This window comes from Eulemur rufifrons, chromosome 28 (genome assembly GCF_041146395.1).
Source record: "Eulemur rufifrons isolate Redbay chromosome 28, OSU_ERuf_1, whole genome shotgun sequence".
NCBI classification, from domain to species: Eukaryota; Metazoa; Chordata; class Mammalia; order Primates; family Lemuridae; genus Eulemur; species Eulemur rufifrons.
In genome coordinates this window covers 9,750,097-9,776,595 of record NC_091010.1, presented here as the reverse complement: position 1 = coordinate 9,776,595, position 26,499 = coordinate 9,750,097, and the positions used below count along the sequence as shown (strand labels likewise).

Genomic DNA, 26,499 nt, shown 5'->3' with positions numbered 1-26,499 from the left:
AAATGCAAACTGAAACAATGAGGTAACACTACACACCTATTAGAATGGCCAAAATACAGAACACTGACAACACCAAATGCTAGAGGGGATGTGGAGCAACAGGAATGCTCATTCCTTGCTGGAGGGAATGCAAAATAGTACAGCCACTTTAGAAGACAGTTCAGCAATTTCTTACAAAACTAAACATACTCTTATAATACGATACAGCAATCACGTTCTATGGTATTTACCCAAAAAAGATGAAAACTAATGTCCACATAAAAATCTGCACATTGAGGTTTTTTATATTCACACAGTTATATTCACAATTGCCAAAACTTGGAAGCAACCAAGATGTGAATAAATAAACTGTGGTACATCTGGACAATGGAATATTTCCTAGCACTAAAAAGAAATGGGCTATTAAGCCATGAGAAGATGTGGAAAAATTACTATGTGAAAGAAGCAAGTATTAAAAGATATGATTCTAGCTCTATGACATTCTAGAGAAGACAAAACTATGACTATAGTAAAATGATCAATGCACGGCTTAGGAGAAGGAAAGGATGAGTAGGCAGAGCACAGAGGACTTTTAGGGAAGTGAAAATACTCTGTGTGATAATATTAATGTAAGTGTGAATACATGCTATTATACATTTTTCTAAACCTCTAGAATGTATAGCACCAAGAGTATAACCATCATGAAAACTATGGACAGTGGGTGATAATGAGGAGTCAAGGGAGGTTTGTTAATTGCAACAAATGTACCACTCTTGCAGATGTTGATAATGGGGGCAGCAGTGCATGTTTAGGGCAGAGGGCATATGGGAAATCTCTGTAATTTTGCTCAATTTTACTGTGAATTTAAAACTGCTCTAAAAACATTATTAAAGAAATTCATACACACAGAGCTAGTATTGATCAATTGTAGGCACACCAATAAACTGACATGACTAAATTTACATAGACTATGCCTACATTTCATTTCCGCTTTCCAACTGAATTTATACCTAGAGATGCCATATGACTTGGGATGATAGCACATTCAATGGAAGAAATTTTACAAATATGGATTTTTCAATCACAAGTTAAATCTGAAAATATTTGTTTCCAAAGCAACAAACAGAATTTTACACATTTAGTCAGAGCAACCTGTGTGGATGAATTAGCGAAAAGAGTATATTCACTAAATCTATAAACCTAATCACCATTTCAAACCATCCTTTGTTAGTTGTCATTATCTATACACATACTACCCACTGCCTTAACTCTGAGTTGTTGCCCAATCCTTCCCTCCAAGATAATCTCTACTGCTGGAGTCCAATAATCACACACTGAAAACTCATTTCCCCAAGACTTTATAGCTATGATTTTACTCTAACTTTTGCAAAATTCACTCTAACCTTAGGTTTGAGATTCATGTGGATGAACTACATGATAACCCATAATTTTTTCGATATCAGTAACTACATTCCTTTAAGTGAGTTCTAACACAGACCTCTTAATGCATATTTTGATTCTATAGCAACCTGTTATGCTGTAAGTTGCCAGTGCCTCTGGAGGTCCTCAGGCAAAGCACAATAGGATGGAGATTGGTCCATTTCTTTTGACAGTGGTGGTTAACACATGTGTAGCAATTTTAGTTTGCTATACCCACAGCCACACTGCCTGTGGGATCTGAAGCCACCCCAGCCCACCATCAGCCATGCATCGTTTCCTGCATCTGTGGACATTTTGCTAAATAATGTATGGAGCCTCTATTCTCTGGGCCTGCAGTCACCACAGCCCACTGGGGCTAATCTCTCTAGATGCAAGACCTAGTGCCTATTTTCCTCAACATGGCTATTGATGCTAATACTTCCATGACACTAATCCTCACCATCTTCAGTGAAGGAGGAGAGTACAGATTGTGTGCCCTTCTCAACAATCCATACTCGACTGCACAACCATGCCCACAATTTTCTGCAATTTGTGTCCCATGACTCAGATTTCTACTCTTCTTGCATTGACTAAACGTTCTACTTGCCTCACTGAAATTGCTTATTCACATCAGCAGCACCCCCTCTGCATTCTCAACCTCTTCTTTGATTCTTTCTTCCTTCCTACTTTAATGGAAACCTGGATCTTGCCTGAGTAGACCAATTCTCCTCTACCTCTATCAAAAGCTGTTTTTATTTTCTCACTCTCAAAGTTAGGGATCTGTCCTGCTGGGTTGTAAACTACTTGTTTCTTGTGAAAATTCTGTTCCTTTAAAGTTTATGCCATCCACACTGTTGGAGAAATTACTAAAAATCCATTTCCTCCTTTCTCTCAGAACCAGTAATCTTCCATGTCCGAGCCTCTCTTGCAGGAAGATGTGGCCATGTGATTTAGCTCTAGCTAATAGAATGTTAATCGAAAAGTGACATGAAACTTTTTAGACTTAGGTCTTTTAAGAAGCAGATATACATTTGCTACGATCTCTTTCCCCATTTGCTGGCTAGATGCAGATGACAAGAAAACCTAGGTGATATTGAAACCATAAGATGGAAGAAGCCTGGATCCCTGATTCACTGTTTAAATGAAAGTTTGTTATTTGCTACCTTGGACAGGTAAAGCGGTGTGCACTGTCCAGGGAATGGACACACTTGAAGCTCAGACTCGGGGGGATGGGGGGGCATGGGCAATATATATAACCTGAACTTTTGTACCCCCATAATAAGCTGAAATAAAAAAAAAAATGTGTTTAGCTACACACACACACACACACACACACACACACACAAAACACTACCTTGGACAGGAAAAAAGTAGTAGCAGGAAATCAATTGCTACTATGCTTGAGCCATTATAATATCATAGGCACTATTTTTTGATGCGGCTAACATTATCCTTATCTATATACAATAAACATTCTTCATTGTCATCTACTAGACTCCAGTATAGTCCATCTCACTTATTGGAGATTCTTGCATAAAACAAACATTTTTTCCTTCTGTCCCAACCCATCACGAGTAACTGTAACATCCACTTAGACAACCTCTCCAAAACCACGTCCTTTAAATCCTTGATCTATAGTTTCAAATTATTTCCTCCTCAACCTCAATTTGGTTACTCACTCACATAGGAATACTTTGAAAACTGTCATCTCCTATAACTCCTCCATCTTCAAAATCAGTGTCAACCAATCTGCTACATGACTGTCATCTCTCCATTTCACCAACTTGCTCAAGCACTATCATGATGGCTATTAATTGATTTCACTGAGGCAGTCATCCTTTCTTCATTTCCCTTCACATCTACATTATATTCCATGGTGCTTCATATGAATAATATCCTGAATTTCATTGCTTTTCTGACTTTCCTTTACATATATCTAACAAACCCCCAAACCTGCAGGAATTGATCTGTCTGCCTTTTCTATGAGGCAGTATCCAGATAATAGAGCACTAATGAATAATATAACATGGAAGACCAATTCCAATATAAAGATGCAATCACTAATCTCTAACTAACCCTCAACACTTCCAGAAATACAACTACCAACTTAACATCTTCTCCTGAATATGAAAAAGTTACCCCAAACTCAACATTTCCACACACTTAATCTAGTAAACATCTCCTGTAAATCTTTTCCTCTGTCAGTATTCTTTCTCAGTGACCCACCTCCTATCTACATATGCAAACTGTAACCTTGCAGTCATCCTTGATAATCTCCCTCCTTCCACCTTCAACACCAATCCTTCTCAAACACTTGTTAATGTTACTTCCCAAATACCTATCAACTTCTCCCCACATTTTCTACCATCACACAAGTCCAAGCCAATAGCATCTTGCCTGGAGCAGATCTTAAGAAATTTGTAATTTTATTTAAGTTTTATTACCTGATGATCATCTGTAAGGTTACTACACTATAAGCTCCTTTGTACTGGGTTTTTTTGTCCGTTTTTACTCCCTATTTTATCTCTAGCATTTTGCATTTTTTCTTTGCTTATAATGACTTGGTACACATTTACTGAATAAATGGGTAAATGGATAAATTAATATGGGTACATGTATAAGTGTTATCAGAATAAACATATTCATGTATGAAGCAAGTATTCATATCTACATCATCTAAGAGAGAAAATCTGAAGTTCAACAAAAGCCAAACATGCAGATCACGATGACTTTGGATTCAAATTTAGATCTTCTCAATTTCCCTAACTAACGTCTTAGTATTGTTCTGGTCCTGTACAGTGATGCACTTTGAATCTTATGGAATGCTCTTTTTTCATTTAACTAATATTTTTTTCATTTACTATAATTGTCCAAGTTAATGCAATTATCTATAACTATAGAAAATAATGCCCATGGAAGGCATTGTAATGCTTCAAAAAGCAGGCCACTTGCTGCAAATACTTTAAAAGGAATACATTAATTTTGTAAATAGAAGTGTTTAATAGCCCACACTCCAAATTAAGACTGATACCAAAATATAGCCAAAGTTGTCCTCATGTAAAATGACAAGCAACTAGAGAAGAAAATAACAAAAACTGACATTAAAAGCCATTATTTTCTATCACTTATTGAGTGTTTGCCATGTTGCAGACACCCTGCTAAGCAATTCATATGTGCCGTAAAATAGAAACTATTATTATCCCTATTTTACAGATAAGAAAATTGAGAATTAGAGGAAACAATCAAAGCCAGGAGCCAAATTCAACTTCTGTATGATTCTAGAAGCTGCACTTACATTAAATTGCCTTTTCAATAAGTAGTTAAGTCCTTCATTTTGAGCCATTACTTAGTGAAAAATCAACAAAAGCATTTTTTACTACTAATAGCATCTGATAATGAGACATTTCAATTATAATCAGATGGGGAAGGAGAACACTATGTACATTATAAAACTTAGCTTTTCTAGGATATTAAATAAGCAAATTGTTTAGCCTTACCCATGAATTCAATCCCCAAGTGGTCTGCTACACCGAAGTCAGCATGGAAGAGAAGGGAACAGAAAAAGAGGAAAAGGTTAGAAAAAATTCCACACACAGAAATCAATGTTGATCAGACTGACATTCAAGGCAAGGAATATGTGTCAATTTTAACTATTATGCTTGAAAAAGATAACTTACAAACCACCAACAATGTGGGTGCTCTGAACACAGACAGCTATTTCCTTAAAGCTTTTGAACCATAGTATGAAATTTTAGATGGACTAATACTGCATAAATTACAAATTATGCCAAGTATAAATTTAGCGAAAAAGAAAAACTGCTTACACAAAGAACATCTGGTACTAATGTTATTTTCAGAACTAATGGTATTTTACATAGAATGACTATTTGTTCAACATAAACTTGTTTGAACCTCCATGTTAAGATGAGTAAGCAAAGAACTCCTGCATGAAAGGCCCTAACCAGGTGATCTTCACCTTCACAAAAAAGCAATGATGGCAGACTTTTCTCTTTCTTCCTCTCATTTATTAGATGAGAAAACCATGCTTCAGTGAGACTAAAAATCTTCCATAGGTCCCAAAATTTGAGGCAGATCCCAGGCACATATTCTGTCTCCCTGAGTCTTAAGTCCCATGACTATTCAACTTGACAATCCATCCTAACAAAAACAAATGGCAGACGTCTCCATGACAGTTGCACATATACATGGACAGCAAAGGGTCTTGACCAGCTCAAGTTTTCATGATCAGCAGAGTGATCCATTGTGCTGGGCTAGGTCCAAGCATTCGATCTTAGGATTCAGAGATTTCTTTATTAAAATGGTGCTTTCTTTTGATCATTTAATTTTGCACTTATTCAATTCTTAAATTCATGGTATTACTTAACGATATTTTCTGTTGCAGTAGTAGTCATCTGAAATGAGAATAAGTGGGAAAAAAAGGTATTGCTACTATATTTTTTCCTAAGGCTAATAGCTGAGCTTCCTTTTTACTAGTTCTCTATTTAGTAAATCCTTTCCTTTTAGAAAATACGCATTTAGTTACCTTGAATATTTCAATACCTTTCCTGTTTGTAAATAGTTCATTTTTTTTATTTTATTGTGGAAAAACATATATATAACATAAAATTTGTCATTTTAACCATGTTTAAGTGTATGATTCAGTGGTATTAACTACATTCACAATGCTGTACAGTCACTACCACTTTATTTCTGAACTTTTTTATCACTTCAGTCAGAAACTCTGTACTCCAAAGCCATAATTCTCCTTTTGTCCCTCATCCCAGCCCCTGTAACCTCAGATCTCCTTTCTGTCTCTATCAATTTGCCTCTGAATAGTTTTTAAGTGATTAGAACATATTTTGATTGAGAAATGTCTATTTATGTAAACAAAGAGGGTGGCAATGTTTCCAAAGAGCAGATGCATCTTCTCCTCACACGGCCTTTGGTGCTTGCTCTGTGCTGACAGGCGCTATGATGGTATCGAGCACATGCTCATGTAAAGACAGGATTCTTGTTCTCAAGTAGTTCAGAAATCAATGGGAGATCACAGAGAAAAGGCTCTGGTCATTCTTTTTAATAAGGGCTATAGTGGAAAAGCAGAAACTCTGCACTGGATGAAGAGGCCAGCGACCCATCAACTTGCTCCAGGGAGGGAGAAAATGTGTGACACAAACAGTAAAGTCTGTGGAAAAGTTGGGAAGACCATGTTTGTGTTCTTGTGCCAATAAGAAGCTTCATGACTGTGTGCACTTAGGACACTAGAGAGACTCGAGTTGTGGTATTTAAATACAAGGATATGGGTGGGATTACCTATCATGAGACTAAAGGCAAGGAAAAAAAAGAAAGACCTGGAATAAAGAACTAAACTTTTGCATACAGCCAGAAGAGAAGGCGCAGGAAGGAATTCAGGAGAGGGGAGTGTGTAGAAATCAGGGAGCAGAGGACCACAGTGAGTTCAGTGACATGACTGGGCAGGCACAAAGCCATTAGCTTCAGCCTGGTTGAACAAGAACTTTCTGGTGGAGCTGAGCTGGCTCAGAACTGGCTGCCTATAGTCTGTTTTGTGGATAGGGATGATCAGTAGCCTTTTTCATTCTTCCATGACCTTAGCTGCTCCACCTCTGTATGTGACTGGAATAAGGAGAATCGAGCTTTGTGAATCTGTAAATTGTGCCAAAAAGTGAGTGGTATGTTTGATAAACATGAACACCTTCCAACCACAATAAATTCATGACCAAAAGCAGAGACAGAAATCAGAATTTAAAAATTATTCATACACTTATAGGTGTATGCAAGGAAAGCAAGGAAATATGGCTTCTCTAACATAACAGAAAAGTTACATCTAATTATTAGAGTTGTAATTTTCAGAAATACTCTCAAGCAAGATGGCACTTATATTCTTGGATTTCAAAGGGAATTATTTATTAATTTTTATAATAGCCTATTCATGGAAACTGATACCACTGATCACACAAATAAAAAGTTAGATCATATTTACAATCTCTCTTATCCACACATATACACACATTGCCACTGTTTTCTTAAAATACGAACACTGCGATCACTATCGCAGGTTTTAAGACACTCACAGGCTTTGGCTCATACAGAAGAATCAATGAAAATCTACTAAGAACAGATGACAGAAAACCAATTAATTTTGTTGTTTGAGTCATACACAGACCATAAACCACAATATTTCTCAAAACCCTTTACTGGCTATTTCTCAAAGCAAACAGCCTGCCTGGGATACGCAGGCCCGCAGGAAAACATCAAGAGGGCTGAGGTGAACATTAATTAGTGAATAGTTTATTTACACACTCACTCAACAAACTATGTGCCAAGAATTGCATAGATAATAGGGTGGGAGACGAGGCACATATTTAAGCAAAAACAGTTTGATTTTCCCTATGGCATGTATTGGAATATATAACTTCCTTCTTCTCAACACTTCAATTAACTTTTTACATATTAAAATTGGATTTGTTTTAAAATACTCCCACCTTCGGATTCTAAAGCAGTGGCTAACATTTACTGAGCACTTAACTATGTACCAGGAACTGCTTGAAGTATTTTCTCACAGCAACTTACAAGGCTGTGGTTATGCTCATTTTATGGGACAGGAACAGAAGCACAGAGAGGGGCACCAACTGTCCCCAAACCACACCAGCTGTGAGTGGTGGGAACATGTCACCAGTTACACTCAAAGTTTTTGTGTGCCCTCCCTATAAAGAAAAAGCTAATTTTTACAAAAATCATCAAGTAATGAGATCTTCAGGGAGGAATTATTTAATCCACTTAAGAGAACAAGTTGTGTTCAAGTATCCTCAGGCACTGTAGAAGCACCACTTATTTACTCGCTCACCCCTAGTCTATTGATGAAGTGTCAGATACAAGCTAGTGGGGGGGACAGAGAAGACAACCGGTCCCTGTCTCTGAGGATCCAAATTAGTAAGTCATTAATATTTATTCATTGGTTAATGGGAAATTTCTTTATGACGAGGCTGGCCTAGTTGAAGTTACTTGCTTGTACATGTAGCAAGTGACATAAAAAAAACTGTCTGAAAATATGCCAAGCATTAAACCAAATGATCTTACAACTAATTGGCAATACTCTTAACAAAGGCCAGCAGCTCTGCTGCAGAGCTGAAATCATTCTGAAGATTGTAAGGCTAGGTAGATGACTCAGGAGACAAAGTGAATATTCTATAATACCAAAAACTCCTGGAAAACTCTTGGAAATTAGAGGCCCACACTTTTTTTTTAATTGACACGAATTGTCAATTGTATATATTTATGGTGTACAATATGATATTTTGAAATATGTATGCATTGTGGAATGGCTAAATAAAGCTAATTAACATACACATTATTTCACATATTTATCTCTTTTGTGGTGATAACATTTAAAATCTACTCTGTTAGCAATTTTCAGGTATGTAATACATTGTTATTAACTATAGTTGTTACATTGTATAATAGATCTCTCGAACTTATTTCTCTTGTTTAACCCTAACTGAAATTTAAGGCCCATGTTTCTAAAGTGTCCATGGTTCCATGTACCTCTTGTTTCTATGCTGACAGACAAAGAGGGGCTGGCAACAGTTCCCCAAGGTGGGCAGGCTGAGAAAGAGCACGTGAAAGCAATCCTCGACTTGATTCCAGTCTTGGGGTGCAATGAGTCATGCTGGCATCCAGGCTATAATCAGGAACCCACCACAAGGCAGCCCTGGGCAAAGCAACATGAATGTAGGTTTTAAGTGCCAGCCCTGTATTAAGAGTAACTGAGCAAAGTGATTCTGTCATATAATGGTCCTAAATGTGATGATTTAAACCCTTCCTCTGTGGATGTGGAAAAGCATGTTACGTGAAAATATTGATCTGTGTTTTGCAAAGTTAGAAGACTGGCTTAAAGTTCAGTGGGCTTCTCTGTTGCAAGAATCCCCCAAACCCCTCCTACATGTGTGGAGACTCTCTGGGTGGTAGCTAAATAGGCAGCATTTCCCAACTTGATGAAAACAGCCACGTTGTCACGGAGCACCCTGTGGAACTAGTGATACATGGTATTCACTCTGGGAATTACATGCCATATAAGTGTGGAGCAAACCACCCACTCAATTACAAAATATGTCACTTGTAAATGGTTTATCTTAATACCTGAACTGAAATCTGTCACTCTGTAGATTCCACCCGCAGATCCCTGTCAAATGACTTTTTTACTGGTGACACTCTAGGAAGAAGTAGTCCATCTCAACTGAGAAGACGAAATTGGATTTATGTAAGAAAGTAAGCTGGGTCTTGAATATTTGCTGACCCTTAACACCTGAGCTCATCATTCTCTAGTAGCTTCTGGAATCACTGTAAAGAGATGTCATTGTCTCATGCTTCAGCAATGGGTTCCTGTGTTCTGTGACAGCAGGGAGGAGGGTGGCAGCCACACCTGAATCTCTCAGGCCTTAGATCCCACAGCGGGGAAGGAGGACGAGGAACAGTCAAGAGTGTGACACTCCCCTTCCAGGTGCTGCGCTCAACCCTATAATGTCTGACCTAAAAGGAGAGGGATTTTATTATTTTATACTCTTCCTAGCTACTTAGTGCAAGAGTTAGGATATGAATGTAGATTGGATTCTAAACTCTATGCTCCCTTCACTAAATTATGCTACCGTGTTAAATATATAATTTTATTATAAAATTTATATACTTCATATACATATTTGACTTTAGAATTTATACAAGTTCATGAATAAAATGTGGGAAGTAAAAAATCATGTTAATAAAAAGAAATTGATACCTCTCTCAAAACCTCCTAAAATTAATCTCTGCTAATTTTTTTTGTTCTATTTCTTTCTAGTACATGTAAAATAAACTAAAGGTCAATTTTACATGAAGTCACCCAGCCCCATGAGCCCAAATCAGGGGACTATCTGTGGCCATTACAGCTCTATAATCCCAGTCCCTCCTCACCTCCATCGCAGCAGAACTGACAGCTTTTTCTACTGTGGAGAGTAGGTCATGACATTATTACTGTGGCCAGCCTCACACCAGACAGGCCATCAATCATGGAAGAGGCAAAACCACTTTTCCAGAAAAGCACACAGTCCCTTTCTTTTTTCCCGGGCCGTGTTACAGAACGTGACATGTCCCCACCAACACTCCCCCACTCGCCCCAGCGAGAGCTCTCTTGCTGACTCCTGATGAACAGGGACACCTCTATTTCCTCATCTCCTCTCTTTCCCTGAGTGAGAATGCTCATTTGTATCACAGGAGGAGAAACAGGCAGCCATGGAAACTGTGCCACATGTTATGTAGTACAAACTCAAGATGAGCATTCTGTTCTACGAAATGAAATATGGAAACAGCCTTGCTCCTGAGGCTTACGGGTGACCGTTTGCTCTTCAGAGATGATCTTGCCTAAATAGCTTGTAGAATTTTCCAGTGCAAACATCTTGGAACATTAGACTTAACTGTTTCAATTGTCACAATTATTGATTAAAAAATTTAATAAGAATTGTCTGGGGACAGACACACTTGAAGCTCTGACCTGGGTGGGGCAAAGGCAATATATGTAAACTAAACATTTGCACCCCCGTAATATGCTGAAATAAAAAAAAAAAAAAAAGAATTACCATTTAATAGAAGAATTCTTCATTCAAAAATTAAATAGTGCTTTTTTTTTTTTTTTTTTTTTTGCTTATGTAACTGATGGAAGTAACTGCATAGGTGAATACAACGGAGTTCCTGCTTCTGAGACTCACAATATGTCCCCCAACAACTTTTCATATTTTATCAACTTTCTAAAATTCTCATATTTTCTCACCAGGCACCTCTATGCATACCATTTTATCTAATTTTTAAAATTAACCTGTGAAATAGTACAACTGGGCCTCATTTAGCAGCTAAAGAAAATAAGCTTTTATAAACAAGGAAAGGCCATATAGGTAGATTCCTAATGCTTAGGGTGGGGAAAAGCATCATAAATTCCAGAACTGAAGGATAGTTGCTGCTTCTGCTCCCGCTCCCTCTTTCATCACTCCCTGCTATCACGGGGTCCAGCATTTTGTAGATGCTCAATACATATTTGTTGAATGAATGAAATGCCACCTGGTTAAGCCCTGTTGCCCACTGGGCATGCCCACTGCGTGTGACATCTGTCTGTGTCTCTCTCAGAGCATAACCACTTCTAAGTTTTTGAAGACTCTGAGGAACATGACACCTCTGATGGAAACTAGATATTGAGAAACACTATCCACAAATGTTTCCAGAAAACTCCCCCAAATCAATGTACATTTAATTGCTACTTACATGAGTCTATGATTCTGAAGTCCATAAACACCAGATTATTATCTGAGAAGGTCCAGCTCACTTAAATCTTTGTTACATGATTTTTGTATGTAATTTCGGCTTCACTTGAGTAAATGGTCAATTATCAGAAAAAATATTAAATTTTCCATGGTAATTAGAATGCTATTATATATGCTATTTAAGCATTTGTCCCTTAATAACTTCAATTTAAGTAATCTTTGTCATAGCTGCTGCATGCCTTTTTGGAGTCTAATGTTTCAACTTCAATCCTGGTTAATATGAAGATATACAATAGAGATTATTGTTAATAGATAAAAGGATTATAATAAAATGGGGGAAGGTCTACTCAAAAAAGAGAATGAAATAAAAATAAAGAAGGGATTTTATGGCAAATAGTCATGTGTTTGTATGTGAGTTTGTAGTTGTCGTACTAACTAAAACCTTTGTTAGCAAATTGTTTCAATACCATGCTTTTAATCATAGTTTTAATTTCAAAATTTTGATATTTTCATAATGAACACTAATTCAGAAAATGATGGACATATTTAAAGAACCATTGCTCTGAGCTATACTCCACTAAACAAAGAGCAATGACAACTCACCACCACCTCCCAACATAGATGACAACTTCTGTGACATGGAGATCTCAGGAAAGGGACTCTCTGCTGTCCCTCTACCTAACACAGAGGAACTAAACAGGACCGTTACCCAGAGGGTCTATGGGAGCTAAAGGATTCTCAATCCTGGACCGACTGCCCAAGATATTGACCCAGAGCAGCCGAATGCTGTGATGTAGCTGATCTGGTAAAAAAAAAAAAAAAAAAATCTCATTATTGATGACTTAAGAAAAGAGAAAGTTCATGGCAAGAATGGAGTGAAGAGAATTCATTCTAGGGAGGCAAACGGAAGTCATAGCTGGGAAGAGGTACTCCTAGGTTAGGACACAGGAACATAGGCAGCACTGAGAAAGCTCAATTTATGACAGGCAGGGGTAACTCTCAGGGCTAAGGCCATAAACAAGCACATGTGCTGGAGGCTTATTCTTATGTGGTGCCTGATACCATCAAGAAATGGTGTGGGATAAGACACAAGGACCTAATCCCTTCCTTTCTTTTTCCTTTTCTTTTGGTAACTAGGTAGCTTTCTTTAGGTTGAGTTCACATTTAGTGGCAAGCCACTGTAGCTTCTGAAGGTCAGGCTTGTCCATTCTTAATGCCTAGCTGGCTTGGTTTGCTATATTTTGTTTTATGCAAAGGTATTCTGGAAAAAAAAATAATGGTATTACAAATAGTTCTTTAAGTGTAGGAGGTAGCTAGCTATACAGAGTTTTCCCAGAGAAAATAACTTAAAAGTAAAAACAAACCCAAACAAATAAACAAAAACAACCTTTTCCTCCAACCCTCCTAGCATTCTGTTCTGCCAGTACTTCCTAGTGGCCCTGTCTTCACACATGTCATGCTTTTGTTATAGCCATTCCACTGGCCTTGAACTCCTCCCATCTTTCCAGGCCTAATTCCTCCTGAAGCTATCTCTGATTTCCTGAAATAATGTTATCTGCTCTACTTTTCTATGAGTGATAATGAGATCTCTGTTTAGCAAGTAGGATTATTATGCCTTGGATTATCACTAGCAGTGGTAGCGACATATCTATATAATAACTAGTTAGGGGAACTGTGAGCTTCCTCCCAGCCTTCCTCCACCTCCCCAGTGCCTTTCCAGTAGCAGATGCAAGTCAATGTTTATTGAACGTTTTCATAATCCCACCAATTTTCTTTCTCATTGAAAGAACACTATTGTGAGGTTTTTTAAAGTGAATCATGTATATAAACTATAATTTCAAGTTTACACTAATGCTTTCACTCAGGCCATCTTTGACACCAAAACTTTCCAGATTTTCTGGGCATTTCCAACAGTTCTACATGGACACACACACACACACACACACATGTGCGCTCCATATTTGGAGTTATAAAATTTATTCCTCATTGAATTGTGAATCACCCAGAGGGGTAGGGGTGGCAGGATCCTATCTTTTCCCATTCTAACACCTCAGTCAAACCAAGCCTTTACACAGGTGACTACTCTGATAAGAAGTTTTTATTTTAATGTCTCTGTAAAAAAAAAAAAAAAAAAAAAAAAAAGCAGCAGCCTTGAGTGACACTAGAGTTGCAGAGAGAAGCCTCCACAGGTCTTCCATCATGTTCTCCACTCTGCTGCTCAGCTCCTGCCTTTTCTCCTTGAACAAACTGAGCTGCACCTGCAGAATGAATGCAAGTGCTTCAACACCACAAGCCTATTAAAAGCTTCAGAGCTCTGGACAAGCTGCGATCTCTTGCACTTCTTTCAAGACTCAGCTCACACACTGCCCGAGAGCTCTCCTTTTCACAATGTTCTTTGAATTCTATTTTGATCTCATTTTTCTGGTGGTGTCACGTTCTCCTGGACTATGTAGCTTGTCTAGCAGGTAATAACTGCTTAAAGCATTTTTGTTAATTGAATACATATATGGATAAAAACTGAGTATGTGAATAAATTAATTTATGTCTTAAAATGTACATATTTTTTCTCCCTAATATTTGGTATGGAACTTTTATAATGATACACAAAATCGGGCAACAGCGAAGAAAACATGGCAACTCTTTGATTTTTGTTGTTATGTTTCATTGTTTCATTCTAACAAGATAACACATTTCAATATTGGGGAACACCTTAATTTAATATTTAATGTTATCATTTTCTTTTACAAAAAGAAAATGGTATGAGAAGAGTTTCATAAATTATGATCTTTGTGCTGCATATTTCTGTTACCAAGTTTAAAAGTCACATTAATTTACACTTACAAGCCCCAGAACACCTGGGGATTCCTTATAATGAGCACAACAGAAGACACAATTGGGCTCACTAATGGATTAATTTATGACTTTTTCAGAGGTAAAATGTAGCAATAGGATGAAACTTTTTTCCCTAAATGCATAATCAGCTGAGGGTGGTATTTGTCTCATTTAAATGCAAAGGACAATTCTTCTCTTGCTAGCGGCTTCCTAAATCCATTAGGTAGTTAATAACATAAGGACTAATGTAAGCCTCCTTTATTTAATAGAATAAAGAAACGGAAATTAAATCGGCAGAGGCTTCTAATAATGGTTTCCCCCAAAGTAACTGGATCATTCTTAGTAGTGTAGAAAAACCAAGGGAAGCTCTTTTATTAAAATAATGGAGGAAACTATTATCTAATAATTAGTTGGGAACTCAGTTGAATCCAGGTATTTTGAAGTTCTTACCCTCATCCTCCCACTCCACCTTCTCTAGTTTTAATAACTTTCTGTATGTATTTTCTAGATATTTGAATGGAAATAGTCACTCTGCTGGCATCCTATTAGTGTGATAACCTTTTCAAAATGGTCTGCAGATGTCAGAAGCTAAGTATGGATGAATTTAGAAAATTCTAATTTTACATCACTTAGACATTAGCAAGGCAAATGAACAGAGTCTACAACGTTCTTCCTTGAAACTACCATCTACGAATGATATACTTGAGAATCTCTGTCACATTCTCCTCACTCGTCCTTGTAGCATCCTTGCTAGCGATGGTATTTTACAGATGAGAAAACCGAGTTTCAGAGAGGTGAGCTAATTTGCTTAAGATGAGAGGTATCTTAACTCATTAAGCTGTGCGGGCTTGGCCACAGACAACCCTCCACCTTGCATGGTGTGCCCTGTCACACAGCGCTGCTCCTGCCCAGCTGCTTGTCCTCTCTCTCCAAGTCCAAGCCCCGCCTTGCTCATATGCAGTCTGGTGAACCTCATTTATTTATATAGACTCGCTTCAAGTAAAACCAGCCCTGAAAAGCATATCTTTTCCTACACAGGGTGTGCCATAGAAATGGGCTTTTGTGGAATCGTTCCTATGTATGCACTCTAAGTTTCATCACACTTCACTCTAATTATTGTACTTGTTCACTTGCCCATCCTCCCCAAGTGACTAAAAGCAATCTAATAAAATGATCACTCATGGATACTCTTTATGACATAGATTTCAGGACTGTTCCTGGCACAGATTGCGAATTTGAACAAATAAAGAAAAACTAAAGAGTTGCACAGACTTTTGAGGTTGTGCTCCATGTGCTCTCTGTTACTGGTACTTCCTTCAAACTTGGACCCCTTCCCTAAGGCAACGGAGGTTTTACTAATAAACAGAGAGAGAAAAAAAAATGGTTTGGGGTTATGAAATTCTTAGCCCAGGAGAAATCGAGGTATAAAATAATTGATTTGATGGTAGAGACAAAGAACAAGGCTCCCTTTGCAGATTAATACATTAGAAATTTATTTAGGAGAAGGGAATAAATCCAAATGTCTGCGAGAAGACCTTCAAAAATAAACAGGAACGCCGCTGCTGCGGCCAAACCACGCCACGCAGTTGGTTCCCCGCCTTCTGCTCCAACGAAAAGTGCAACAAAAGTACCAAACCAGGTTCCCACACAGAGCGGCCTGGAGCTGGCTCCCAGGGCCCCTGGGGGAAGGAAGAGGACAGATGCCCCCTGCCAACTGCTCCCCTAAACCCAGATTTACTCTGGAGGATGAAAACCCTGGAGGGTCCAGGGAGATGTGGCTCAGATGTGCCGCGCCAGCTGTGCGGCCTAATTTATTCCCCGAGCATCCGCTAGGCAGAGTCACTGGGAGCTCCGAGGTGGGTTCTGTGTCAGTGGTCTATGAGGTTGGGAAGACGACAGGATGCAGCAGGGACCTTTGTGGACTGAAAACATTACAGAATTAGGAATCTTAGCAGACGCCACTAGAGTAGTCAAAAACGCAAGGATCTGTCCAACCCACAAGCTCCGCCCCTCTCCAAGAACACCGGGCTTGGGCCCTGCATGAGCCAGGCTTCTTTCCAGAACATTGATGCCGCTAACCCCAGGGAACTGCTGTTAGATACCCGTGACGACGCTTTTCTCTAACTTAGTGTAATGTAACCTCGAAGTAGTAAATTAGGAAATTCAAACAATATAGAAATAATACTATACCTTAAGTTTTTGAGGACTTAATCTAGAGTAGTCACTCTACTTTACATGTCTTAACTCATTTAAAACCTGCAGCACCAATATGAATTATGTACTACTTTTATTCACATTTTAAAGATGAAACTGAGGCACATAGAGGTCAATTGTCATCCTCGACTTATAACTAAAGTGCCGGGATTCAAGCTCAGGAGACAGGTTTCAAGTATTTACTCTTCGAACTCAGTACACAAATGGCCTGTTATATCCATTCACCCCATATTTTGTAGACTGGGATTTGTTCCTGCTACAAAATTAAGAAGCTGATTAATTAACTTTATATTTCAAAATTACGTATAACCTCATTGAACTCAATGTAGCCATGTTATCATTATAATTTATTTTTTTTTTGTAAATTGGCATTTCTTATTCTTGAAAACAATGGAGTATAATAAGGTAATCTGTATGGTCTAACTAAATAAAATATTTAAACAGCAAGGTACAAAGACATTTTCAACCAGTTTTGGGGGTTTCAAGCTGTTAAGCACTTATTATTGGATCGTCCTTGCTATAAGCATTTGATATTATTAAGCCAAATAATTTTAATTTTACTTAGTGTCAAATCAGTTTGAATTTTTATTTCAAGTTATTTTCCTTCTCTTCATGTGAGTAGAAGGATAGTAAATCCTAGATAAAGAATTCAAAACTGTAGGAGATTTGAATAATGACTTTTCCCCCCTTGTGCAAATTGAGCCTTTGCTAGAGGGAACGAAATTCATTTGCTCATTTCAGGGACCAAAATGTGACAGCAGTTCACTGCGGTCCAGAAACATCAATCAAAGATATAAGTAGGAGGCGAGAATTGTGCAATAGCTGATGATCTCATTGCCCTGGATAACTGCGTGACTGCAGCAAGCCAAATTCTCCTCTATACCATGTCATCTACTCCTTTCACCACTAACACTCAGTGCCACCCCCTTAGCTGTTTTTCCTATGGAAACTCGCGGCAGCATCCTCCATAGAACTGGTCTCCATGTCTCTGTCCAGCACTCCCCTGTATCTGCAGTGCTCTGCCTAACCCTTCACTGATTTATCCCATCACGTTCTCCACCACCAGTCTGGCTCAAGACAACCACAGCTCTCACCTGGGTGGTTTTACTACAGTAGTTTCCTCCCTAATTTCTCTGCTTCCACCATTGCCCCCACCTATGTCTGTTCCTACACAGCAGCCAGAGAGATCCCTTTAAAATTTACATCAGACGAGATTGGGCACATTCAGAACAAATCTCACATGTTCTCACATGTAGGATCTAAATATAAAAACAATTGGTCTTATGGAGACAGAGAGTAGAATGATGGTTAATAGAGGCTGGGAAGGGTACTGGGGAGGGGGGATAAAGTGGGGATGATTAATGGGTGCAGAAATATAGATAGAATGAACAATATTTGATAGCACAACAAAGTGACTATGATCAAAAATAAGTTAGAGTATAATTTAAAGTAACTAAAAGAGCAGAATTGGAATGCTGCTAACACAAAGAAATGATAAATGCGTACAGTGATGGATACAGCAATTAGCCAGATTTGGTTAATTTACATTGTATGCCTGTATCAAAACATCACATGTACCCTATAAATATATATAACTATTATGCACCTATAGTAATTAAAAATAAAAAATTTAAAAAGGACAATGCAGGAAAACAAACAAATGAAAAATTAGAAAAACAAAAACAAACTTAAATCAGATCAAACCATTCCTTTGTTCAAAGATCCCTCCCGTGGCTTCCCATCTCATTCAGAATAGAATCCAAAGTCATTGTCAATATCTAAAGTGGACCAATACAATCCATGACTCCATTAACTCTCAGACCACACTCCTACCATTCTCCCTCTCCCTTACTCCGATTCAGCCACACTGACCTCCTAGCAGTTCTAACCAAGGCATATGCTTCTTCCTCAGAGCCCTGGGCTGCTGCTGCACCTGTCTATAAAGCTGTTCCTCCAGATATCTACAGGGCTCAATCTCTCATCTCCTTTCGCTCCCAATGGTATCTCCTCAGAGATGCATTAAACAGCACTTCCTATCTTCTTCACCCTACTTTTCTTTACTCTTTAGAATTTACTGCCATATTAGCTATGAACATGTCTCTCTGTTAATTTTCTGTTTCCCACTCTGCCCTAGACTAGGACGTAAAGCTCTAGGAGGGAGCGACTTTGCCTGTGTGCTGGTTTTCTAGGGCTGCCATAACAAAGGAACAGAAACTAGGTGGCTTAAACAACAGAAATGTATTGTCTCACAGTTCTGGAGGGTAGAAGTCTGAAATCAAGGTGTCAACAGCCCTTTCGGAGGGCTGTGAGGGAAGGATCTGTCCCATGCTCTCTCCTGGCTTCTGGTGGTTTGCTGGCAGTCTTCGTTGTCCCTTGGCTTGTAGAAGCATTGCCCTAACTGCTGATTTCCTCACCTGGTATTCTCATTGTGTGTGAGTCTGTGTCTAAATTTCCCCCTTGGATAAGTATGCCAGTCATATAGGATTAGGGACCACCATAATGACCACATTTTAACTTAATTACCTCTTTAAAAAGACCTTATCAGCAAATAAGGTCACATTCTGAGGTACTGGGCTTAGGGATTCAACTTTTAAATTTTGGGAAGACAAAATTCAAGCCATAAGGATCCATTTGTGTTGTTTTATTCCTATATCTATGTCATTAGAACACTGTCTAGTACCAAGTGCTCAACAAATATATATATATATATATTAATATCAGAGTATTACAGTGGTACGAATGCTTTGGTCACACAAATTGCCTTTGCACCTCCAGAGTCAGAGCTACAAGCATGCCCATCCCCCAGACAGCATGTACAGCATCTGTTAGGAATGAATTTACCCATCCCCTCTTCCCTCCCACCTGCCCGATACCCTATGAATGTTACTTCCCATAAGTGCACATTAGTGTGTTGATCAATTAGTACCAATTTAATGGTGAGTACATTCGTTTTTTTTTTTTTTCCATTCTTGTGATACTTTACTTAGAAGTATGGGCTCCAGCTCCATTCAGGATAATACAATAGGCAGTTCACCATTTTTTATGGCTGAGTAGTATTCCATGGTATACATACACCACATCTTAATGAATCCACTCGTGTTGGTGGGCACTTGAGTTTTTTCCACGTGTTTGACATTGTGAATTATGCTGCTACAAACATTCAAATGTCAATGTCTTTTTTATAGAATGTCTTTTTTTCCTTTGGGTAGATAACCCAGTAGTGAGATTGCTGGATCAAATGGTAGTTCTACTTTTAATTCTTTGAGGTATCTCCGTACTACTTTCCATAATATTTTTTAAATGAATGAATGAAATTTGTCATGGTAAAGTCTGATACAAGAGCCAGTTTATCCATTCATACTTTTCCAGCTCAGTGTGACCTGTGTATCGAACTCAGGACTCTAAGAGGAACTACTCCTTTTACTTTCTTTCTCTGCACACGTTTATCTTTTATCTCCACACAAAATCACATTTTAATTATTTATTTAAACCTTTAGCAAATATTTGCTCAATGTCTACTCTATAACATGCTCTGTGAAGCCTTGTAAGGGTATTAGAATAAAAATACCCCTCCAAATTCTATGAACTCAAAATAAAATCTGTAACTCTAGATTTTTCAATATCTCTGGTTTTCTACCAGTAGAACCCTGGACTAAGTACTGGGAATACAAAAATGTTGAAGACATGGCCTGTGCCCTAAAAAAAGTTTTCAGTCTAGGATGAAGAAATGCAGTCTAAACCATCAAAAGGCATTAAACCACCTGACTGACTAACTCATGATGTACAGATTTTCTGAAATTGGCTATCTAGGGAATATTTTACTTGGTGGTACCTAAAAAATGTGATATGGTGAGAAAATCATATTAATATTTAATTACATGGGCTTTAATTCTTGACTGTGTCTTTTAGTAACCATGTATGACTTTATGCAAGTTACTTAATCTTTCCATGTCTCAATTTCCTTACCTATTTAAGTAAAAAGATACATATTATTTATGAAACACTTAAATTAGATAATATATCTGATTTTGTATGCACTGCTATTTGCCTACTTGGTACCTCTTCTCCACTCTATCATACCTATTCAAAATGTCAATGTGACCAACTAATACCTGCATTTTGCAGCCCTCCTTGGACCATTTAGGATGACCATGTCTTTGTCCTTTTGTCAGCCTGGCCAGTGGAGGGAACAGCTATCCTGCAATTTTGAAGGTTGGAACACCACACACCACAATGGTTGATGAGAATAGCTTAAGGATCTAGATCTCTGATGACAGTTGGCAGTGCTGTAGCAGCCCCAGACTCCCTACAACTCTGCACTTCTCATTACTTCAGAATAATTCAACTCCCAATTTATTTAAACCATTGTTTAATTGGGTTTTTTGACGCTTGTAGCTAAACGTAATCTTAATTGATAAAAGCACAAGCACAGCATCTTGCTCATAGTAGACATGCATTTGGTATATCCTATTGGTTCTATTTGGACCACAAACCCCCAAAACAAACTACTACATAATTTATTTAATGAGAACTTTAGATTTATGTTGCTGATGAGTAGATATACTTTTTCTAGAAACTATGTATTTAAAAGCCATCCATACCCTATTATGTGCAATTCTTCCCATAATTATTTATTGTTTTATCATCTTCATATTGTATGCACACATACATCATATTAACATTATTCTCAAAATCTTCAATTTCTGCTGGTTGGTCTGCTCTTTCAAGCAGAGAATCTTCTACCTTTGAATTTTTACCAGTGCTTTATAAATTAACATTAAACAGCTTTCTTCTTTGAATTCTACTTGATATTGAAGAATAATCATCATTCAGGAATCCCTTAAAGTGAGCTCTACTTGTTCCATACAAATGCACTTTTTTCAAATGCATTTTAATAGATCTTTCTAGAGAAGCAGCATCATCTGTTGCTATAATTCCCCAAATTTCAAAATGCTGAAACTGAATATTCTCTGAGCATTGTGGGTTGCATTATCTTCTCTTTAAGGGAAGCTTCAGGTCTCTTTTCTTCTGAATCTTGTGCCAAGCTTGTCTGCTATCTCCTTCTTCTCTTATAGTCACAAACCATTGGTTAGAAAAAGTCCCGTGAATGTTCTGCTCAATATAGAGTGTTCATTCGGATCATAGTGGGATCTGCTGCATAGCTAAAAACATGATTTTCAATTCTCTGAATTGTTCTGAATCTACCATCCCACTCAGAAAACAAGATGAAAATTTTAGGAGGAAATTCATCTCTTTAGAGGTAACAATGAAGTATAAGAACAACCAGAGAGTGTTTCTCAACTGTAGACTATCCACAATCTGTATGAGAATCAGCTAAGGGTTTGAAGTTATTTAGCTAGAATGCATGCTAACACTGCAAATTGTATGAGCTGCATTTTTAATATATACCCAGGGTTACTCTTATGCACTTTATGTTTAATATCCACTAAATTGTCAGTGTGTGTGTGTGTGCATCTATTTATGGCAGCTTAAAGGTTAGGCTGCATTAATATTCCTTCTCAGTACTTTTTATGATTGGATTTCACAGAAACGTTCAAGGTAAATAAAACAGAACATCCACTGTGTTGTATCTTTTTCATTTAATCCATTTCTTTTTTTCCTTTTGTTAAAATATTTATACTCTTCCATGCCCATTTTTCTCCCATGCATATTGCAAATGCTAAAGGCAAATGTTCCATTCCTTATTTTTTTTCTTGCTTTTGTTCTTTTTTTCCTTATTTATCCATATACCTCAATTTCTTTCCTCTATCAGAGAAAAGTGACTTTCTTCTATTAGGATTTTTCGTATCAAAGCCCTCTGTTTGCCTGCCCAGGCATGTTTTTAATTCCCTTTCTGCCTTACATGTATAAGCACATGTTGACATTTTTCTTCCAGTATCAGAATGTATTTTGTAGATCACTGATTCCCCATTTCCAGTCATAATGTACATGTGCAAGAGGAAATCACTTGGCTTTACCAGGAAGGTGTTTATTGAGTAGGAAAATTCTGATGGACCGTTGTCAGTGTCTGTGGCAGTAAGAGCAATGATGCAGCTTTATCAACTTAATTTTATTCCCAAATACAAAATGAGGAAGATATTAGTATGGACTGGTCATCCATTAAGTCAAGTTCCGTATGAAGCACTGCCACTGGCATGTATAAAACCCCAAGCAATCAGGTAACACTTGAATTCCTTTAAATTTCTAACCTGGGTTTTGGAAATTTGATAAATAGAAGCAAAACACTCTGTTATTTCAACACTGACTTAGCCTTTTGCTGTTCCTTTGAGGAAAAAATTTCTTACTTTGCATAAATTGTCTTAAGTGGTATTTTGGTCATTCTAACACAAATAAAGTTCCTTATTCGAAATGAGGGTTGCAGAAGCCTCTTGGATTCTAAGAGATTAACTATTTTTTTACAGCATGAAAATGGTTAAGTTGCGGGCAGAAATTGCACTTGCAGAGACTGTTTCTCCATTTTCTAGATGAGAACATTGAATCTCAACGAAGGTAAGTAAATTGTCCAAGATCATATAACTGGTAAATCATATTTCAAATTTGAACTTGAGGCTGTGATTCCAGATATATACTGCATCTATCAGCGCTGTTAGGTTGTGTTAGTGATGGCAAAGACTCAGACCCACTGTTTGGTCTCTAGGGCTAGCTCTTTACCCAGCACTGAATTCTGATGCCCAAGGTCGTCTTTATATTTGGATTAATGCAGAGTGCAGCAGTACGGTATCAATAAGGCCTAAACAGAGAGTCCATAATTGTACATAAGGTGATTTAATTAGAAAGAGACACTTAAGGAAATGTGTTTGAAACAAATAAACAAGGCACATAAAAAGAGTCACTCACCAGAACATATTAGCTAGCTTGCTTTTATCATTTCTGCCATTATCTGTGATGTATTTTACATCATTAATATGTAAAAATTTCGTCTAAACCCCCAGTTATTTATGTCATTGATAATCTCAGTTAATTTCTCTGTGTTCATATATGCATATATATATATATATGTGTGTGTGTGTGTATTTATAGATCTTTTCAATGATGGCAAATGATATGTTGGAGGATTCAGTTATAATTTTATTTTCATCAAACTCTTTTTTTAATCCAATGCATTTTGCCTTATATATTTAGTTGCTAAGTAAACTGGTTCTCACTGGTTAACGGCTGATTACCACCTTGATAAATTGTGCTTTTGTCATTACTTAGCGTCCCTTTTTATCCCAATTCATCCCATTAACCTTACCTTGAAACTTGCCGCTTACTAATACTGTCACTATATAACTTTATGCTTTCATACTTTTTAAAGTATATTGAACTAGTATCCTTCTTCCATTGCTTTATTTTTTACTTTCAGTTAACATTAATGTTTATTTTAAACAGCACATAGCTATGCTTTGCTGTGTATTTATTATTTATTTTATATTGGCATTTTCCTTTTTTCATTACTGCCTTAGTCTGTTTTGTGCTGCTAAAACAGAATACCACAGCCTGGATAATTTATAATGGACATAAATTGGTTGGCTCATAGTTCTGGGGGCGGAAAAGTCCAAGATTGAGGGGCCAGCATCTGAGAAGGGCCTTCTTGTTCATCATCCCACAGCAGAAGGGTGAATGAAGGGGGTGGGAGAGAGCAAGAGAGAACCAAACTTGCCCTTTTATAATGACACCAATCCCATTCAGGAGGGTAGAACCTTCATGGCCTAATCACTTCTTAAACGTCCCACCTCTTAAAACTGTTTTAATGACAATTAAATTTTTAACATGAGTTTTGGAGGGGAAATATATTCAAACCATAGCAATTACTAATGCAACAAATATGTTTCAGGGTCGAATACAGTAGTCCCCCCTTATCCACAATTTTACCTTCTGTGGTTTCAGTTACCTACAGTCAGCTGTGGTCCAAAAATATTACAGTATTTTGAGGGGAGGAGGGAGGAGAGAGAGAAATATCATATTCATATAGTTTTTTTATGGTATATTGTTATAATTGTTTTTTATGGTATATTGTTATAATTGTTCTGTTTTATTGTTAGTTATTGTTAATCTCTTACTATGTTTTATTTATAAATTAAACTATTTATAAATTATACTTTATCATAGGCATATACAGGGAAAAACATACTATATATAAATGGAGTTTGGTACTATTACCAGTTTCAGGCATCCACTGAGGGTCTTGGAATGTACCCCCTAGATACAGGAGGACTATTGTATGACCTATTCTAAATGCTTGAGATATACCAGGGAACAAATCAGACGAATACAGTATGACAGAGCTACATGTACATCAAAACCATTTTATTTTACTCTTGGGCACACAGGAAGACTACATTTCTTAGAAGCCATTGCAGGTAAGCAGAGTTATAGCCAATGTAAAAAAAAAAAAAAAAAAAAGAAGAAGGATATATTTTAGGAAGTATTTCCTTGGCTGATTTAAAATGCTCTCCAACAGCCGTAAAGGGAGGAACTACTACATGAGTTCTGTGTTCCCAAGTGCATTCCCAATCTTTCATGTGACCATATGGAAGCCAGCATTCCTCCCCATCCTCACCATATTTGACCACGATGAGAGAAAGAAGTAAATCTTTGTTGTATCAAGTAGCAAAAATTTTGATTTAGTTTGTCATATGTGATAGTTAGTTCTGTGTGTCAATTGACTAGGCTACAGTAGCCAGTTACTTATTTAATCCAATGCTAATCTAGGTGCTACTCTGAAGGTATTTTGTAGATGTGGCTAACATCTATAATTAGTTGACTTCAAGTAAGAGATCACCATTGACCGTGTGAGTGGGCCTCAGCCCATAATCAGCAAAGGTCTTAAGAGCAAAAATTGAGGTTTCTTAGGGAAGAAGAAATTCTGCCTCATGAATGCAGCATCAACTCCTGCCTAAGTATCCAGTCTGCTGGCCTGTCTTAGCCATCTCCCACTTGCCTGTCCCCATGATCGTGTGAGCCAATTCTCTAAAAATAAATCACTGCATATATACTATAATATGATTATATAATATGATTAATATAATACGATATAAAATGTAATATATTATACTAATTAACCGTCACTCATTTTATTGGTTTTGTTTCTCTAGAATACCCAGATACAGAATTTGGCACCAGGAGTAAGGTATTACTCATGTCATAGACAGCTGCAACAGATTGTCACAAACAAATCAAAAGTGGTTTAAAACAAAAGAAAGATATTCTTTCACAAACCTACAGGCTAGACGTCCTAAATCAAGGAGCAGGAAGGGCCATGCTCCCTCCCTGGAAGCTGGTTGTTGCTGGCCATCGTGGTGTCCCTTGGCCTGTGGCAGCGTAGCTTCAATCTGCCTCAGTCATCACATGACCTTCTCTGTGCTCCTCTGGCTATTGAATTTCTGTTTCCTAATAAGGACACCAGTTGTTGGACTTAGGACCCACTCTAATCCTGCATGGCCTCATCCTAACTTGATTACATCTGCACATACTATTTTCAATTCAACCCACAACATCATAGCAATTAGCATACGCTGATTAATACAGAAAAAGACACCAGGCAGAAGTGATAAACCACTAATCTTGGGCTTGCTCCTAGATACAATGCTTAGTGATCTTTAACTCTCAGCCTTTCAAGCTGGCTGGAGGCGGAGAATCCACCAGAAGACACTCAGGGCCTGTGTGGGACAACGTGCTCAGGAGCCCACAAGACAAACATCATCTCTTGGTACTTCACTGAGGTGTGGGGTTGTTTTCTTATAGCAGTCAAAAT

At 37.7% G+C, this 26,499-nt stretch overlaps 1 protein-coding gene across 5 annotated transcripts in view; it reads right to left on the bottom strand.

Annotated features, from left to right (window-relative positions):
* NRG3 (neuregulin 3) overlaps window positions 1-26,499 on the bottom strand; it is a 1,030,680-nt gene that overhangs the window by 116,871 nt on the left and 887,310 nt on the right. For 3 of the 5 annotated variants that reach the window (XM_069460365.1, XM_069460367.1, XM_069460366.1), the window contains exon 4: window positions 4,896-4,922. In XM_069460365.1, coding sequence (XP_069316466.1) covers window positions 4,896-4,922 — 27 coding nt within the window. The remainder of the gene's footprint in view (window positions 1-4,895; window positions 4,923-26,499) is intronic. The other 2 variants (XM_069460368.1, XM_069460369.1) reach the window with 1 other exon arrangement.